The following is a 19588-nucleotide window of genomic DNA, read 5'->3' on the forward strand; positions in this document are numbered from 1 at the left end:
GGGTTAGAGGGCAGAGGAACAGAGAGAGGAGACAGGGCTCTGGAGAGAGGGGCTGGCTCGCCCAGTCTGGCTCCTTAGGAGACGCTGCTTGGAGGGCCAAGATGAGTCCCAGAGGGGACGGCATGCTGGGACCAGTGTGCCAAGTCCCCCAGGGCCTCATACTCCCATGGTCATCAGGGAGGGAGCTGGCGGAACACAGTTGAGGAGCTGGCTGGTCAGGGCCCCAGTCCCCAGGTGTTCCCAACCCTTCTTATGGCCCCCTTATTCCTAGTGGCCTCATCTCCTGTCACCCCAAGTGGTCTTTTTGATGGGTTTCACTACAAATCTTTTCCTCCTGTGTGGCTCCACCTTGGACCCTTATTTTGCCCATTTCTCTTTCAGAGGAAGAGCTCTCCCGCACAACTCCCTAACCGCTGAGGTCCAACCAGGCCCCCAGCCTGTAAGGAGCCTGGTTCATCCCCAGCAGCGGGTTCTTGACTCCACATATAGAGGCAGGAGCTCACGCAGGCCTCGCAGGGAGCTGAGCTTCTCAGACACCCAACCCAGGGGGGCATCCCCCCCTGGCTTCCATGCTCAGTGGGCTGCCCATTCTCACCTCCTTCGGGCAGCACCCACTTCAACCGCTTGCAGCTCCAGCTCCTGCCCTCTTGGCCTTGCACCGGGAATAGTCATGGGGCCCACCTAGTGCCCACCCGAAGGCTCCAAGTCACCACCATGGTGGCCCTCAACCCCCTGCCCCACTCCACCTACCTGGCCTATCGGGGTCAGGACCCTGGGAGCTCCAAACTGTCATCTGGAAAAGGAAGAGGAAATCACAGCTGGTGGGGGAAGGGACGTGTCCTCCTTTGCAGGGTGAAAAAAAAGGCGTGTGGATTCGTGGAGCTAAATCAGGACATGACACGGTTCACTCATGTTCCACAAACATTTCTGAGCACTGGCCAGGCCCCGTGTGTTGGGTCCACAGCTGCAAACAAGATCGGGCCTGGGGTCCCCGTGGTCAGTCCGGGAGGGGGACATGGTGACAGCATGCCTTCAGTACAGCCCATTTTGTGCTGACAGAAGCATCAGCATAGGTTGCTCTGCAGACAGAACACAGACCATGTTGAGGGGTGAACAGGAAAGGGATGAGGGAAGGCTTCCTGGACGAAGTGGTGTCTCAGCTGGGTTGTGAAGATGAGTAGAGGTGAGTCAGGCAAAGGGAAAGTGTAGGAGGGCCCAGAGGCGAGGGAGAACATGGTGCATTCAGAAAGCTTCTGGGAAGTCCAGGCTGGAGTGTGCTGGGCAGTGGGGAGGGGTGAGTGGAGGCTGGAGAGGTCCTATGGGGCCTGGGAGCGTGGAAGGTTTTGGGGGGGGAGTCCCTGGGCTGCTGCTGAAGGGACATCGTGCATAGGCCCTGCAGACCATGACTGTGCACACCAGGATCCCGGAAGGGCCCGGGCTCCTCCCCGGTTCAGCACCTGAGCAGCCCCTTCCCCACTCCCAGGCACTCAGAGCCCGGTGCTCCCCCTCGACCCCCTCCCCAGGGACCCAAACTTGGGATGTGTGTGGAAGGTCTTGAAAGCTTCCTGACTTGTCATTTAGTGAGGGCAAGAGGAAGGGGCAAAATGCCAGTGCCAAGGCCAGGGCAGAGGACGAGCAGGATATAGGGGGGCCTTGTCTGTAGGGGATTTAAAAGTACCAATAGCACAGATGAAGTGTTGGACTGCTTCCTATTCTCCTCACGCGTCAACAATTCTGAACAACGTCAGTGATGAAACGCTCCTCCCCAAAGACATCTTTCATTGGTCTAGATTCTAAACAATTGCTGCAATTACCGTTGCTTTAACAGTTCTATGTGTAAGCTTCAAATGAATGCATTTTTATTGCTTATCCTTTAATATGTACTGTGTTCCACGTGGAAGTCAATTTGGAGAATTCCCAGTTATACGGTGGCTCCCTCAGTTACCTGCATTTGCTTCGAGAGTAAGTTCTAAGGGTTCAGAACCATCCAAGCTGGCTCTCGCTATGCTTTGTGCCCCTCATCCCCTGTAGCATCACGTATTCTTGCTTTTAAACGGTTGGCTTAACATAAACAGTGTTAACTACTGGGACTGCAAAGAATGAAGAGACAGAACTTGACTTTCTTCCATTCTGTCACTCTTTGTGACCATTTGGAATGAGAATTTGTGTTTAAGATTTAAAACAGTGAAACAGAGTGCAAATTGGGCAGTATAATATTTTTAAAGTGCAAATTTAAATTAGTATGTGAATATTTTACTGAATTTGAATATCGTTAACATTGAGATCTGTTCTTTAAAATTTTTTCAATTGTTTATTTTAAAACTAAAAAAACACATCAAGAAAACAGAAACTGTAATGATACATTAAGTATTAAAACCACCAATATGTAGGTAGTTTTTTCCCTTTATTTAAACACATTCATGTAATTAAAAAGTATTAACCACTACTCTTTTCCTTTTTATGTTGTAGTATTTTATTTTTATTTCATTACTGGGATGATTATGTCCAAATTTAATAAGTGAGAATTTCCACACATTTCCTTTCTAGCCATTATTATTACTTTTTTTCATTTAATGAGTGTTACTGAAAATAATTTTGTGGTGGAGAGGAGAAGGTATCAAAAACGAATCTGCTCCCATATCAGACACTCCAGGTCGCCACTGGGCAACACTTAGCCCCGAGGAAAATCTCTCCTGTGAGGTCCCAGTGGGCATCATGAAAAGCCCATGGGGGCATCTGAGGGGCCTGTGGCCCTTGCCCACACTCCTCTCCTGTTGTCTCTGTGTGGTTGACCCTGACCACAGAAAAAAAGCACGTGACACAGCTGACCACTGTGAGACCTGGCGAGGGCCACGCATGTCCAGGCCTGCCCCCCAGGGAAGGTCAAAGCGGGAGAGGGGGCGGATCCCCAAACTGGAGACCCCCAGGAGGGCTTCTCCCTCCATCACTGTCTCTCCACTCAGTTTCCAGTGGCTTGAGTTGAGCAGCTGGCACGCCCACTCCGACGGGAGGGTGGTCGGAGACCAGGATCTGAACAACCCTGACTTTGGAGGCCTCCCTTCCTTTCTTCCTGCCCTCCTTCTTCCCAGGCACCGGGGCCTGGATGGCCTGCAAAGCTCTTGCACTCACTGCCCCCCACCTTTCCACCTCATGGTAACTGCTGGAGTAGGCTCAGCAAAGGAAGCAGCAATAGGACGGGACGACAAGGCTTGTCAGACAAACACCATCCAGCACCTGCTGCATGCCTGGCCCTGGTAGCGTGTCACCTTTATTCCATAACAGCTCTGCAAAGTAAACAGAGAAAGGCCTTCTGTTAGACAGTGAGGAGGCAGGCTCTGAGGCAGAGCAGCTGAGCCAGGTGAATGGCGGCGCTGGGATTTGGACCCAGGCCAGTTCTCTACCACCTCTCTATACTGCCCTCAACAAGCTCCTGGGTGCTAAGTGCTGTGGCTCCCAGAGGGAGCCTTCGTACGGCATCAGCAGAAGCCTGGGAGCAGACAAGAGGGTCGAGGCGGTTGCAGAGGAAGGGCAGGGTCCCTTGCCCGAACACTGCCTGCCTGTCCAGCCCTGCAGCCCCGGGAACCCGCCCTCCATAGACCGCTTGTGCAGGGTTTCTTGGCGGCTCCTTCCTATCTGCTTTCCTCTCATCACCACCTGGAGCCGTCAGCACGCCAAAACCCCCCAGAGATGGGCCAACATGGCAGGGATGGGCCTAGAGCCCGGGTTCTGTCTCAAGCTTGTCCCAGGGACCATGGTGGCCCGCAGCTGCGGCAAAACCCGTGCACACCTCACTACTGCTGAAGAATGAGAGTCCTCTCGGAGGGAGAGCAGAGCTCAGTCTGAGTCCTCTCCGGGGGGGACCCTGGAAGGAGAGCGACCTCGGTTCCATATGCCCTGCCCCAACTTCCAATCTCCTGGGAGCATCTGGGCTCCTGAGGGCAGGGGAGGTGAGCACATTTGGGGAGCACTCCACATCTTTTGCAATCTCTCTCCTTCCTGAGGGTCACTGTCCCACTCTCACAGGCCTGGAAGCTGAGGTCCAGGGAGCGGTGCGGTCTCCCCCGGTCACCCGGGAGATCAGCAGCAAGGAACTCGGTGGGCTTGATGCAACTGCACGGTGACGGTCCATCCTGACCGTTATGCAGGAGAGGGGTCCCCGCTGAAGACAAGGAGATAAGATCAGCAGGCCCAGGCCCTCAACTGGGGCTTGTGAAAGGGGTTGCTGAACGGGCTGTTTCAAGAGCAACGGGCGGGCCGGTGCTGCTGCTGTGGGAAGAGGCTGCGGAGGGCGTGGCGGCTGCGTTGGGCGGGGCGGGGCTCGGAGGGCAGGAGGCACAGGGACTGCTCCGAGGAAGGGATGGACACGTGCACCTGAAGAAGGGGCGAGCACAGGCAGGCTGCAGGGTGCAGCAGGGGGTGACTCTGGGGCTGAGCGCTGAGCGCTGAGGGCGGGGTGAGCGCTCTCCAGGCAGACCAGGATGGGGTCGGAGCAAAGGATGAGCTTGGGCTCATCCAGTGGCGGAAACCGGGAGGAAAGGCCAGGGGGTGTGAAGGCCTGGGTCCTGGGGGGAGCGCCGACTGGGGGCGTTCTACCCTTCAGATGCAGAAATGGAGGCCCAGCCAAGGTGGTGCAGGCCGTGGCAGAGTGGGGTCCAAACCCAGGTGGGTCGGAGCCCACCGCCTCCTCTAGGGAAGCCACTGCTGACCAAGCACATAGAAGGTCAGAATTTACACCCAGCACGGGGTGCAAACCTGCTACTGACATGCACTGAAGAAGCACGCAGAGAAGCGCTAAGCCTGAGGCAGGTCCTCAGCTTGCACAGAAGCCTGCTGCCATCACTCTGCGGGGTGCTTCCCGGTGACATCGCACTGTGTCCCCCACATGGCCCATGAGGCAGCACCTTAATTTTCACTGCTAGGCCCTGCTTCCACCATCACCTCACCTTCCCCTGCATCTTGGAGAGAGCTGGAGCAAGGGGGAGGGACCGAATCATTGATCTCACATCATTCATCCCCTCAATCAACTTACTGAGCACCTACTGAATACTAGGCCTTGTGCTGGGGGCTGGGGAGATATGACAGTAAGGCAGACCCGGCTTCTGCCCTGTTGGAGGAGGAGAGGGGCCTTCCCTATGATTTAGCCCAAGTCCCATTTTAGGAATGTGGAAACTGAGGCTCAGAGAGGGGAAGTGACTTGCCCAGGACCATACAAATAGTTAGGGGCAGGACCAGGCGCAGCGCTCTTCTGAGGCACACCCAGCAAGTATTCACTGAGCGACATCTGTGTTCTAGGCACTGCTCTGGGCCCTGGGAGAAATATATCAGTGAACTCGATAGCAAAGAGGCTGGGGATGGAGTGAGAAGATGAAAGAACGTCTTCATGTTGGTGAGGGGTAAAGTGGGGTGTTGCAGTGTCACAACTCCCCCCAAAATGAGAGGGAAGTTCCAGAGCTCCACCTCAAGAGGCTGGGCTTCTGAGGCCCAGAGCTCCCCTCCCTCCCCCAGGACAGGCTATAAAAGTCCCTTCCCAGCTACTTCCGCAGAAGAGCAGGAGGAGGTGAGAGGTCAGCTCAGCATCCTCTCTCGGTGAGAAGGCATTAGGGGACACCCACCCGTGTGATCGCTTACCCCCCTGTGGCTGGGGTCTCACTGCAGAGATGAAGTTGCTCCTGGCCCTGGTGGGGCTCCTAGCCACCCTCATCCTGGCCCGGCTCTCTGAGGGCACCACCCCAGGTAATAGCCCCTTGGACAGCCAAGGAGGAGGGCAATGGAGGGGGAAGCACTTGGGTCTGAGGGACCTGTGGCTGCCCTGGACCCTAAGCCTCCTTCCCCCTGAACAGCCTCCCCTAGGGTGGTGGAGACCTCGGTCGTCCAGAGCTGCATAACAGAGGCCAAGTTGCTAGTGGATGCCGCCTACAATCAGACTGAGAGGAGGTGGGCCTGGGCCTGGGTCTGGGGACTGCGTGGGCCTGGAAGGGTTGACGATGGGGGATGGATGGACTCCAGCCAAGGTCATCTCACCCAACACCTGCCCCTGGGCACCTTGGGGCAGTGCCATGTCGGTAGAGAGCCTCCCTTCTATCCATCCTTCTGTCTGTTCACACTGTGCTGACTGTCTACTGCCCAGGTTGGGGCTCTGCTGGGTGTGTCTGCTTCCTCTCTCCAGCCCTCACTTCTCCTCTTCTGGGCAGCATCAAGCAGCGCCTTCACAGTGGCTTGGCCAGCCCCATGGACCTCCTGTCCTACTTCAAACAACCGGTAGCGTCCACCAGGAGAGTCATTCAGGCTGCCGATTATATGCATGTGGCCTTGGGACTGCTGGAAGAGAAGTTACAACTCCAGGGGTCCAGATCCTTCAATGTCACTGGTACTGTGGAGTGGAAGGAAGCCAGGAGGGGGTTGCAGGGTGCATGCCTTGGGGTGTTGGGAGGGGAGAGGGGAAAGGGATGGGAGGTACAGAACAGACCATCTCTAGAAGAAGCTAGAACCCTGCCCACTGTCCCACCCCCAGATGTGCTAACGAAATCCCAAATGAGGCTGCTGTCCCAGGCCAGTGGCTGTGCAGCCCAGGATGAAGCCGAGAAGTGCAGTGACAAGTACCGCACCATCACTGGGAGATGCAACAACAAGTGGGTGCTGGGGCGGCACCTGACCTGGTGGGGCCCAGTTCCCTCCTCTCTTTCCCAACCCTGCTGACCCCAGCCCACCCATCACTGCAGGAAGAGACCCTGGCTGGGGGCCTCCAACCAGGCCCTGGCGCGCTGGCTGCCAGCCGAGTATGAGGACAGGCTGTCTCTCCCCTTCGGGTGGACCCCCGGCAAGAGGCGCAACGGCTTCCTCCTCCCCCTTGTGAGTCAGGGCTGAGGGGCTGGAGGACGTTCCATCTCTTCTAAACATGGGGAATAAAAGCTCAGCCCGGAGTCAGACAGGGCTCGAACCAGGCTCTCCCACAGGCTGGCTGATGACTCTGGGCAAGGACTCCAGCTGAATCAGTTTCCTCAGCTGTAAAATGGCAGTAAAACCCACTTAATATTACTGTTGTGACTATTAAATAAAGTCCTGGATATAAACATCCATGTAGGATGTGATATATTAATGCTAGCCATTACAATATTGTTTTTTCTGAAAGAATTCATGTCAAAGTACCTTGCTAAATATAAGGAGCAATACATCTTAATGTAGTTCTATCTATTGACCTAAACTATTTCATATTTAACAATTTATCAATCTTCTATTCATATGCCAAAATAACAATCTGTCATCTACCCATCTATCAACATCTATTTATCAATTTTTCTTCCGTTGGTCTTTCCATCTATCCAATTCTCTATTTATTATCCGTCGCCTAGCAACCAATCCTTGCATCTATCAATCAGTTCTACCATCTAATTATCCATTAGTCTATAAATTGATCTATCAGTTTGATCTATTTATCTCTCTGGAGAAGCTGGTGGGGTCTGAGCCAGCCAACCTGGCCCGTCCCCTTCCTGGAATTACTCCTGGAATCCTCAGGAGCTGGGCTGGAGAGCATCCGTGTAGGAATGACAGCCACATAGGAAGTGGGACAAAGCAGGAGAGAGGAGGGGAGGGCAGGGGAGGAGGAGAGACTGCACTAACTCCAGCAGGGACAACCTGCCACCCCCTGAGTCCTGGGTTGGCTCTGACACCCTGCAGAGTCAGCGCCCCACGCTGATCTATCTCCCCACCAGGTCCGAGCCGTCTCCAACCAGATCGTGCGCTTCCCCAGCAACAGGCTAACCTCCGACCAGGGCCGGTCCCTCATGTTCATGCAGTGGGGCCAGTTCATTGACCACGACTTGGACTTCGTCCCTGAGTCCCCAGCCAGAGTGGCCTTCACTGTGGGCGTCGACTGTGAGAGGACCTGTGCCCAGGTGCCCCCCTGCTTCCCCATCAAGGTACTTACCCCCGACTCCCAGGCTCCTGATGTGGCCTCCACCTCTGGCCGAGAGCTGGGGCTGGGCATCTGGCACCTAGTGCACCTGCCTTAAGGAGCTGCCTGTGACGCTGGAGTATCAGACAGAGACAAGATGCACAGTCCGGCACAGACGCCTGGTTCTGTGTGTGTTTGGGGGTGGGGGGGTGGGGGGCAACCTGCCAGGAGGTCCTGGTGCTGGCCTAACGGAAGGGGAAGAAGTTGAGACTAGCCTTGACCCCTGGGTCCCTTTCCAACAGGGGAAGTCTTTAGGGTCTCTTAGCTCTTGCCCTTCTCTCCCTCCTGGGGTGGTCTGAGGGCCCTGCAGTTCTCACCATTTCCTGGGATCGGGTTGTGAGCACGGTGCTCTCCTTCAGCTGAGAGACAAGGATGGTGCGGGACACTAGGGAAGAAAAGACGGGCTCCAGGGAGCACAGCCTCAGCTGGGGACAGAGGGGACCCTCTGTGCACACACACACACACACACACAGACACACACACACACACATTCACTCGCCCCTACTGGGTAGGGCAACGTTCTCGCGACGTGACATGTGAGGGCCCCTGGCTGGCTCCTTCCTCAATCTCCTCTGGGGAACTGTCCCCTATCTTCCTATTATACCTTTAGCTCTTGACTTTTATTTATTTATTTAATTTTTAACATCTTTATTGGCATATAATTGCTTTACAATGGTGTGTTAGTTTCTGCTTTATAACAAAGTGAATCAGCCATACATACACATACATCCCCATATCTCCTCCCTCTTGCATCTCCCTCCCACCCTCCCTATCCCACCCCTCTAGGTGGTCACAAAGCATTGAGCTGATCTCCTTGTGCTATGCAGCTGCTTCCCACTAGCTATCTATTTTACATTTGGTAGTGTATATATGTCCACGCCACTCTCTCACTTCATCCCAGCTTATCCTTCCCCCTCCCTGTGTCCTCAAGTCCATTCTCTACATCTGCGTCTTTATTCCTGTCCTGACCCTAGGTTCCTCAGAACCTTTTTTTTTTTTTTTTTTTGATTCCATATATATGTGTTAGCATACGATATTTGTTTTTCTCTTTCTGACTTACTTCACTCTGTATGACAGACTCTAGGTCCATCCACCTCACTACAAATAACTCAATTTCGCGTCTTTTTATGGCTGAGTAATATTCCATTGTATATATGTGTCACATCTTCTTTATCCATTCATCTGTCAATGGACACTTAGGTTGCTTCCTTGTCCCGGCTATTGTAAATAGAGCTGCAATGAATATTGTGGTACATGACTCCTTTTGAATTATGGTTTTCTCAGGGTATATACCCCGTAGTGGGATTGTTGGGTTATATGGTAGTTCTGTTTTTAGTTTTTTAAGGAACCTCCATACTGTTCTCCATAGGTATCAAGTTACATTCCCACCAACAGTGCAAGAGGGTTTCCTTTTCTCCACACTCTCTCCAGCATTTATTGTTTGTAGATTTTTTGATGATGGCCATTTTGACTATTTCCTTACCCATATTAGGGAAGTTTTCAACTGTAATCTCTTCAAATACTTTCTCAGTCCCTTTTTTTCCCCTCTTCTTCTTCTGGGACCCCTATAATTTGAATGTTGGTGCATTTAATGTTGTCCCAGAGCTCTCTGAGATTGTCCTCAATTCTTTTCATTCTTTTTTCTTTATTCTGCTCTGCGGTAGTTATTCCCACTATCTTATCTTCTAGGTCACTTATCCGTTCTTCCGCCTCAGTTATTCTGCTATTGATTCCTTCTAGAGAATTTTTAATTTCATTTATCATGTTGTTCATCATTGTTTGGTTGCTCTTTAGTTCTTCTATGTCCTTGTTAAACGTTTCTTGTATTTTCTCCATTCTATTTCCAAGATTTTGCATCATCTTTACTATCATTACTCTGAATTCTTTTTCAGGTAGACTGCCTATTTCCTCTTCATTGTTTGGTCTGGTGGGTTTTTGTCTTGCTCCTTCATCTGCTGTGTATTTCTGTTTCTCTGTCTTCTCATTTTGCTTAACTTATAGTGTTTGGGGCCTCCTTTTCGCAGGCTGCAGGTTCGTAGTTCCCATTGTTTTTGGTGTCTGCCCACATTGGGTAAGTTTGATTCAGTGGGTTGTGTAGGCTTCCTGGTGGAGGGGACTAGTGCCTGTGTTCTGGTGGATGAGGCTGGATCTTGTCTTTCTGGTGTGCAGGACCACATCCAGTGGTGTGTTTTGGAGTGTCTGTGACCTTATTAAGATTTTAGACAGCCTCTCTGCTAATGGGTGGGTTTGCGTTCCTGTCTTGCTAGTTGTTTGGCATAGGGTGTCCAGCACTGTAGCTTGCCTGTCGTTGAGTGGAGCTGGGTCTTAGCATTGAGATGGAGATCTCTGGGAGAGCTTTAACCATTTGATATTATGTGGAGCTGGGAGGTCTCTGGTGGACCAATGTCTTGAACTCAGCTCTCCCACCTCAGAGGCACAGGCCTGACACCCAGCCAGAGCACCAAGACCATGTCAGCCACATGGCTCAGAAGAAAAGGGAGGAAAAAAGAAAGAAAGAAAGAAAGAGAGAAAGAAAGAAAGAGAGAAAAAAAATAAAGTAAAATAAAGTTATTAAAATAAAAAATTTATTAAAAATTAAAAAAAATCTTAAGTAATAAAAAAAAGAAAGAAAGAAGAGAGCAACAAACCAAAAAACAAATCCACCAATGATAACAAGCGCTTAAAACTATAGTAAAAACAACAACAACAACAAAAAAAAACAGACAGAACCCTAAGACAAATGGTAAAAGCAAGGCTATACAGACAAACTCACACAAAGAAGCATACACATACACACTCACAAACAGAGAAAAAGGAAATATATATATATATCTATATATCTATATATATATATATATATCTATATATTAAAAAAATGGAAGAGAGCAACTAAATCAATAAACAAATCTACCAATGATAATAAACTCTAAATACTAAAGTAAGATAAACATAAAACCAGAAATAAATTAGATGCCAAAAGCAAACCGCAAGTCTACAGTTGCTCCCAAAGTCCACCGCCTCAGTTTTGGGATGATTCGTTGTCTATTCAGGTATTCCACAGATGCAGGTACATCAAGTTGACTGTGGAGATTTAATCCGCTGCTCCTGAGGCTGCTGGGAGAGATTTCCCTTTCTTTTCTTTGTTCGCACAGCTCCCAGGGTTCAGCTTTGGATTTGGCCCCACCTCTACGTGTAGGTCGCACTCTGGCATCTGTTCTTCACTCAGACAGGATGGGGTTAAAGGAGCAGCTGATTCGGGGGCTCTGGCTCACTCAGGCGGAGGGTGGGGTGGAGGGAGGGGTACAGATGCGGGGCGAGCCTGCGACGGCAGAGGCCGGCGTGACATTGCAGCAGCCTAAGGCGCGTGTGTTCTCCCAGGGAAGTTGTCCCTGGATCACGAGACCCTGGCAGTGGCGGGCTGCACAGGCTCCCGGGAGGGGCGGTGTGGATAGTGACCTGTGCTCGCACATAGGCTTCTTGGTGGCGGCAGCAGCAGCCTTAGCGTTTCATGCCCGTCTCTGGGGTCCGCGCTGATAGTCGCAGCTCGCGCCCATCTCTGGAGCTCCTTTAGGCGGCGCTCTGAATCCCCTCTCCTCGCGCACCAGGAAACAAAGAGGCAAGAAAAAGTCTCTTGCCTCTTCGGCAGCTGCAGACTTTTTCCCGGACTCCCTCCCGGCTAGCTGTGGCACACTAGCCCCTTCAGGCTGTGTTCACGCCGCCAACCCCAGTCCTCTCCCTGGGATCCAACCTCCGAAGCCCGAGCCTCAGCTCCCAGCCCCGCCCGCCCCGGCGGGTGAGCAGACAAGCCTCTCGGGCTGTTGAGTGCTGGTCGGCGCCGAGCCTCTGTGCGGGAATCTCTCCACTTTGCCCTCCGCACCCCTGTGGCTGGGCTCTCCTCCATGGCTCCGAAGCTCCCCCCCTCCACCACCCGCAGTCTCTGCCCGCGAAGGGGCTTCCTAGTGTGTGGAAACCTTTCCTCCTTCACAGCTCCCTCCCACTGGTGCAGGTCCTGTGCCTATTCTTTTGTCTCTGTTATTTCTTATTTCTTTTGCCCTACCCAAGTACGTGGGGGAGTTTCTTGCCTTTCGGGAGGTCTGAGGTCTTCTGCCAGCGTTCAGTAGGTGTTCCGTAGGAGCTGTTCCACATGTAGATGTATTTCTGATGTATTTGTGGGAAGGTGATCTCCGCCTCTTACTCCTCCGCCATCTTGAAGGTCTCCCTAGCTCTTGACTTTTAAACCAAGCATAGCAAATGCCACCTCAATTTAGAGTTACATTACTCTATGTGCAGGTCTGTTTTCACTGAATTGCCAGCTTCCTGCAACTTGTCCTGGGTTCCTCGACCTTCACAGTCTCCGAGGCACCCGGCACAGAAAGGGGCTTAGGAAATGTCTGTTGAATTGAATGGAATGAAAGGAGCACAAGCCTCATGTCAGGAGAACTAGGTTCTAATCCCTCCTCTCCCGCTAACGAGTTGTCACTTCCCCTCTCTGAGCCTGTTTCCCCACCTGTAAAATGAGGATCTAAGGCCTCGTCCATTTCTAACTTTTCATGACTCTATGACACAACGTGCTAAGGATGCTCAGATGACCTGGTGAGCAGCGTGAGTCTGGATGAGTCAAGGAGGGCTTCCTGGAAAAAGGGAGTTTTGAGCAAGGTTTTGAAGCAGGTGGGGGATGACCAGGAGGAGTGAGCTTGCTCGGGAGGGGCCCCAGTGTCACTGGCTCCTCTTCCACCTCAGATCCCACCCAATGACCCCCGCATCATGAACCAGTGTGACTGCATCCCCTTCTTCCGTTCGGCACCCTCGTGCCCCCAAAACAAGAACAAAGTCCGCAACCAGATCAACGCACTCACCTCCTTCGTGGATGCCAGCATGGTGTACGGCAGCGAGGTCGCCCTTGCCCTGCGGCTCCGCAACCAGACCAACCAGCTGGGGCTGCTGGCCGTCAACACCCGCTTCCATGACAACGGCCGGGCACTGCTGCCCTTCAACAATCTGCACGAAGACCCCTGCCTGCTCACCAACCGCACCGCGAACATCCCCTGCTTCCTGGCAGGTCAGACTCGGGGGTCGGAAGGAGGAAACACCCAGTCCCTGGGTTCTGGGTTGGGAAAGCCTGGTGGGACTCGATGGGGGTGCATGGCTTCAGACCTCAATATTAGACACACAGATCTGTGCACAGTCTTCCCAGAATCAGTAAGTTGGAAGGAGTCCCTTTGTGAACCCGGTGTGTGGCCGGAGATCACCACTTGACTCTCTTCGGTGAAAAGGGACTCACCCCCTCTGCTGTTCATCTGGAGCGGCGCTGACTGCAGAAAGCCCCTCCCCCCCCCCCCATTTTGATCCAATGCCCATCTGTGGCTCTTCATCATGCTTCTAGAACCTCAGAGAAAAAGCTCTATCTTTCACACAGTAATAGCCTCTTTAATTACCTGAAAGTAGCTTTCACTTCCACCAAATATTTTTTTCTTCTCTGGGCTAAATTCCCTTAGAATCTTCAGTTTCCCCCCTGCTCTTGCTAGACACTGTCACCTGGTACCTTCTTCTGGATGCATAATCTGAACTCTCCTGGGGGTCTTTGCCCCTGCCCCCCCATGCTGGTTATCATAACGATGGTCATTGCTTCTGGTTATTTAATATATTTAAATGTGCCATCTCTAATCCTTACAGCAGCCCTGAAAGGAGAGCATTATTAGCGCCCTCGTTTTGCAGATGAGACACTCAGGGAAGATAACTAATGCGCTCCAGAGCAGAGTGTCAGATGGCAGAGTCCACGGTGAGGACTTAAGTCAGTGTAGTGGCCAGGTCTGGGCTCTCTCCACTCTGCTCCACCACCTCCTTTGCAGGGAGTCAGCTCCAGCCCCTTTTCTAAGGATTGTATGTTTCTTTGCTCCTGGCAAGAGCGGCATGCACCTTCACCAGAGGTTTACTTAAGAGTAGATTGAATAAGACCACATACAAGGGCTTAGTTCAAAGCCAGCAAATGACTGTGTGTAAGGCCACCTTCAGGAATGTACTTTCCTTCCCGGCCTCTAGGAGAAGGTCTGGCTACAGGAACAGGCTCTGCCCAACCTTCCTTCTTTCTCCTTCCATGGGGCTCCCTGGGGAGGGGAGCATGACACCAAGCCCAAAGCTGGGGAGAGGTCCAGCCCCTGGAAGAGAATGTGCAGAAGGATGCAACCCACAGGACAGGTTCCTAGAGTCACCCAGGACCCTCCACCAGCTGTGGATCTGGTAATCCTGCAGAGCAGAATCATTAGGCAAAAGGGTTCCTGCCTAAGACCAGCAGCTGCCCTGGGCCACCTCACGCAAGCTCATTCCAGTAACTTAGGGACCCGAGACTCCACTGTCCTCCCACTCCTGGCCCATTGTGTTTGTCAGTGGAGCCTCACAGCACAGCTGAGGAGATGGAGGTCCATGAGGGCCAGGAATTTGGCCCAGGTCACAAAATCCCACCACCTCTTTCTAGTCCCCAGAGCTCTGTCTGCCTTAGCAGAAAGACATTGCTCTGGGAAGGACTATGGTGACTCTGAACTTGGGGTTTTCAAGGTGACAGCCGGTCAACCGAAACCCCGAAACTGGCAGCCATGCACACCCTCTTTGTGCGAGAGCACAACCGGCTGGCAACTGAGCTGAGACACCTGAATCCTCAGTGGACCAGTGACAAGCTGTACCAGGAGGCTCGGAAGATCGTGGGGGCCATGGTCCAGGTAGGGGGCCCTGGGTCCCAGCATCCCTTAGAAGGTAATCTGGCGTGAGAAGCCATCCTGGGGGATGTGCCTCAAGTCAGCTAGGTCTGGGTGATTGGGAGTGGTCCTGAGATCCGACCTGTATCCCCAACACTGCCACTAACTCTCTCTCTGACCCCGTTCATGTCACCCAGCCTCTCTGGGCCTCAGTATCTCCATCAGACAATGGGAAATTAACATCACCACATTTGACATACTGCCAATAAAGAATCAATATGTCTGAGCAGCCCTTCGAAAAGCAAAAGGTCTGTCCAAAGGCAAGGGAGTGGGGTGGGTGGCCACTAAGGTAACGTTCCTCCTCCATCTTTTCTTCCAGATCATCACCTACCGGGACTTTCTGCCCTTGGTTCTGGGCAAGGCCAGGGCCAGGAAAACCCTGGGGCCCTACCAGGGGTATTCTTCCAATGTAGACCCCCGTGTGGCCAACGTCTTCACCCTGGCCTTCCGCTTCGGCCACACCATGATCCAGCCCGTCATGTTCCGCCTGGACTGCCAGTACCAGGCCTCAGCACCCAACTCGCGGGTCCCACTCAGCTCCGCCTTCTTCGCCAGCTGGCGAATCGTGCACGAAGGTGACCAGGTTTTCCAGAGGCAGACAGGGCGAGGGGGTGGGGCCCAGCTTAGTGCCGGAGGCCAGGCTACTGCTCAGGCTACTGCTAATCATCTCCCCAAGCAAGTGAAAACAAGGCAGGTGCCACCAAGACCCTCAGTCACGGGCCTCCCATCCCCTCCACGATTAGAGGATTTCTAAAAGGGGAGGAGACTGGTGGTTGTGGTCCTGAAAGGAGCTTGCCTTCCACTCCTTCTTGGAGAAGTGGGGGTGATTGCTTTTCTTGCCGGTTCCAGCTCCCTTCATGTCCACCCAGGCCACTGTTTCCGGACACAAACATTATAGAATGTAAGTGACTGGCTTGTCCAGCTCTGAGCTAGCTTGGCATCACGTGATGACCCTAGGGGCTTCCAGGAGGCTGGTCCAATCTGTGCTGCTCATATTCCCCGCCACCAGGTGGCATCGACCCCATCCTCCGAGGCCTCATGGCCACCCCTGCCAAGCTGAACCGTCAAGATTCCATGTTAGTGGATGAGCTCCGGGAACGGCTGTTTCAGCAAGTGAGAAGGATCGGGCTGGACCTGGCAGCTCTCAACATGCAACGCAGCCGGGACCATGGCCTCCCAGGTGAGGGGGCTGCCCGCCCCTTCCCAGACTTCCCCAGAGCAGGGTTGCTGGTGATGGTTGGTTGGGGGGAGGGTTCAGAGAAGACCCTTGGCGCCTCCTTTCTGACTGGGACTGTCTATAGGATGTGCTGAGGCTGATGCAGCAAAGCATGCCTGGGACCTCATTGTTGCTGTTCTGCCACATCTTCTCCATCCTCCATAGGGTCTCTAGCTTTAGGGTCACAACAGGACCAGGACTTGGACGCAGGAGCTGAAGGACACAGGACACAAAGGAGATCAGGACTTTCCAAGTAGAGAAAAACAGTGGCTTTAAAAGGCAGGGAAGAGCTGCTCCATGCCCCACCACCCTGGCAAGATCCAGGGAGGCAGTTCCAGGGATATAGAAACTGGCTCTTGGCTCTAACTGGGCAAAGAGCCTGAGAGGCAGGGAACAGGTGGAGTAAAGGTAAGACTGCCTTGGTTGTTTGGTGAGGCCACAGAAAGACTTTATCCCAGGAAATAAGAAAAATTAGGCACTTTGCTAGGATCTTTAGTGGATATTAACTCTTTTAGTCCTCCCAATGACCTTGAAAAGCAGCTGTGACAGACATTTTTATAAATGAGGAAATAAACTCAGAGACATCTAGTAATTGGCCCAAGCCCACATAACTAGGAAGTAGTAAAATTCGAATCAGTTTCAAAATTTCTCCTTTCGTTCCCCTGTTCAATCCACGATGTTAGGGGAAGGCTTTGGCCACAGCCTCGCTCATCTCTCCCTCTCCCCATCTCCTACTTCCCTGTCTAAATACAACCCGAAGCCCCATCTGCCTCTGCTAATTTTTGGCCGTGAATAATAAAGGGTGGGCAATTTCTACTGCACCTAACACAGCCCCTGGCTGGCACACAGCAGGCACTCAAGAACCTGCGTTTCTTTCCTTCCCTACGCTTGGGTGCTCCTGACAGCTAGTGTCGTGGGTGCCCCCTGCTGGAGATCTGATATTGCTAGCTGCCCAAGTTGCCACACAGTGAGTTTCTGTACCCTCTAAACTGTCCCAGAAATAGTGTACTGATCATAGCTCTTGCAGTCTCCTCCAATCCCTTCCCAAATTTGGAATTGGAAGGCCTGGTTTGAACTCCACTTAACGGTGGGGTGACCTTGGAAAAGTCACAGTTGCTCAAGCTCAGCGAATATCCATTGATAACATGGGGATTACAAAGTACCTCACAAAAATGTGAGGATCCTGAGAGATCTCCACACAGCAGTGCTCAGTAATGGTGAAACATTATATGGTTTTCCTTTGTTCAGATTGGGGGATTACAAAGTACCTCACAAAAATGTGAGGATCCTGAGAGATATCCACACAGCAGTGCTCAGTAATGGTGAAACATTATATGGTTTTCCTTTGTTCAGCTTGGGGGATGGTGTTTGGGAGTTGTAGTTCAATGGACAACGTTGGGCTGGTGTTTCTTTGAGTCATGGCAAAGCTATCTTCCTCCTATCTTAATGGTCCCCATCATATCATGTGACTTGTCCTGGTGTGGGATCCTGATGGCTGAGAAATCAGTGTGGTCTTTGTTAGTTTCTGAGTAGGTGAAAAAAAATTTTTAATTTTAGTTAAAATTTTAATTTTAAATTATATTGAGATATAATTAACATATCACAAAATTTACCAATGTAAAGTATATAATTCAATGATTTTAGTATATTTAGAGTTGTGCATCATATCTAATATCAGAACATTTTCATCACTCACAAAAGAAACCTAGTAATAATAGTCACTCCCCATCCCCACTCCAGCCCCTGACAATTACTAATCTTCTATCTCTACATATTTGCCTATTCTGGACCTTTCATATAAATGGAATCATACAGCATGTGGTCCTCTTCTGAGTAGATAAATTTTATCCATGATTTTCATTTCTTGGTTCATTCACTCATTTATTCATTCGGGCATTCTACAAATCTGAGAGTCTTTTCTGTTCTAGGTAATGTCTTACTTGTGCCTGATTAATGCCACGATAATATCATTGTGATTGTGAGTGTTGGGTTACGACAGCTTCTTACATTAGGACACTCTTCAGTGTGTGCACAAAGCATGGCTGTCTGCTCGCACTGAAAATTAAGAGGGCAGTGGTTTGGTCTTTGGAAGGTTCAAGGCCTCTTCTGCCAGCAGGGATTTTGTTCTGCCCAATATTGCCTGACCACAGAGCTCCATCAGGAGAAATCGCGGCGAGCAGAAGTTAATGGGAATCTGCAGGGGGTAAGACTAAACTGCTCCTGTCCCCTTTCCCTACAGGGTACAATGCTTGGAGGCGCTTCTGCAGGCTCTCCCAGCCCCGGAATCTGGCACAGCTTAGCCGGGTTCTGAAAAACCAGGGTTTGGCAAGGAAGTTCCTGAATCTCTATGGAACACCTGACAACATTGACATCTGGACTGGGGCCATCGCAGAGCCTCTTTTGCCAGGGGCCCGAGTGGGGCCTCTTCTGGCTTGCCTTTTTGAGAACCAGTTCAGAAGAGCCCGAAATGGAGACAGGTAAGTGCCCCTACCCTAAAGGGACCAGCCCCAGAGGCAGGGCAGAAAAGCGCTAGAATTTCAAGACTCAGAAATGAGAGAAAGTACTCTTTTTAGCTTCATCCCTTCCAAGTACACAGGATCCGAGACCAGGAGCTCCTCCCTGGAGAGCTTGGTAAGAGGCAGAGAGAGCACTTGCCTGAGTTGGAGGCACCTTTAACTCAGGAGAGAGACTTCTCAGCCTCACTGTTCCAGGCTTAAGGATCCCAGAAAACATGGGCACCAAAGCTAAATCTGGTTTCCCTCCAATAAGCTTGTGGTTTAAGACTTGACTTCTTATTTGGATTTGGCATTTACCTGGGTTCAAATCCAGTCCTGGCTACTTAAATTACTGTGCAATTAATACCGGGCAATTTACTAGACTGCTGAACTTGTTTCTTCCTTTATAAAATGGGAATCATACCTATTTTGCAGGGATTCTGGAGAATTGAATGAAATAATGTATGTAAAGTACCTCACACACAGCAGGTGCTCATTCCTGTTCATCCCTGCCAAACTTCACCCACATCTCTCCACTGTCTTGGTAGGTTCTGGTGGCAGAAACAGGGTGTTTTCACCAAGACACAGCGCAGGGCCCTGAGCCGCATCTCCTTGTCTCGAATTGTGTGTGACAACACTGGTATCACCACCGTTCCGAGGGACATCTTCAGGGCCAACATCTACCCCCAGGGCTTTGTGCCCTGCACCTGCATCCCCAGGCTGAACCTGTCAGCCTGGAGAGGCAGATGAGGCTTCTGCAGGTAAGGGGGACCTCCTCCAACAGCCCTGGGCTGGGTCAGGCCCTCACTTCCTTCCCTGGACAGGACCGCTGAGTCCTCTCAGGCCCCTAAGCAGAAACAACAGAACTTGTCTCTAGCAACAGATCATGCTCTCACAGTGGCTTCCCAGTATGCTAGCCTCTGGGTTGATAGTTAATCCCAGGGCCCAGGACTTTGAGGGGCAATTAGGAAGTATCCAACTAGCCTCAGCTTGGTCATCAACACCCTAAGAACAGCTCAATCTCTGGACATCCAGCAAGTTCCTCACTTGCCCACTTGTGCTGCTTCCACAGGAGTCCATCCCAAGCCTCTGACCTTGGAGACCTTGGAGACAAGGAAACCTGGGGAAGACCACAAGGCTACCTCCTCCCCTGGAGCAACTGCTTCCTGCTGATGCT

General features: G+C 51.8%; 1 protein-coding gene across 1 annotated transcript; it reads left to right on the forward strand.

Moving 5' to 3' along the window:
* The first annotated feature begins 5648 nt into the window (after positions 1-5648).
* EPX (eosinophil peroxidase) lies at positions 5649-19562 on the forward strand. Its single transcript, XM_059906901.1, has 13 exons — positions 5649-5733; positions 5841-5934; positions 6192-6367; positions 6512-6629; positions 6720-6849; positions 7710-7916; positions 12692-13010; positions 14504-14664; positions 15020-15275; positions 15710-15880; positions 18156-18393; positions 18960-19172; positions 19484-19562. Exons 1-12 carry the CDS (start codon positions 5658-5660, stop codon positions 19159-19161), a joined length of 2148 nt encoding a protein of 715 aa, XP_059762884.1. The 5' UTR covers positions 5649-5657; the 3' UTR covers positions 19162-19172; positions 19484-19562.
* The last annotated feature ends 26 nt before the right edge of the window (positions 19563-19588 follow it).

The sequence above is a fragment of the Balaenoptera ricei genome, chromosome 20, assembly GCF_028023285.1.
Source record: "Balaenoptera ricei isolate mBalRic1 chromosome 20, mBalRic1.hap2, whole genome shotgun sequence".
Lineage (NCBI taxonomy): Eukaryota > Metazoa > Chordata > Mammalia > Artiodactyla > Balaenopteridae > Balaenoptera > Balaenoptera ricei.

What these genes read in the sequence shown, in the direction of transcription:
- EPX (XM_059906901.1), top strand. Translation starts at nt 5,658, where the DNA reads ATGAAGTTGCTCCTGGCCCTGGTGGGGCTCCTAGCCACCCTCATCCTG. An exon ending in CAGATCCTTCAATGTCACTG is followed by an intron (nt 6,368 to 6,511) that starts GTACTGTGGAGT and finishes TCCCACCCCCAG; the next exon opens with ATGTGCTAACGAAATCCCAA. An exon ending in CCGGGACCATGGCCTCCCAG is followed by an intron (nt 15,881 to 18,155) that starts GTGAGGGGGCTG and finishes CTTTCCCTACAG; the next exon opens with GGTACAATGCTTGGAGGCGC.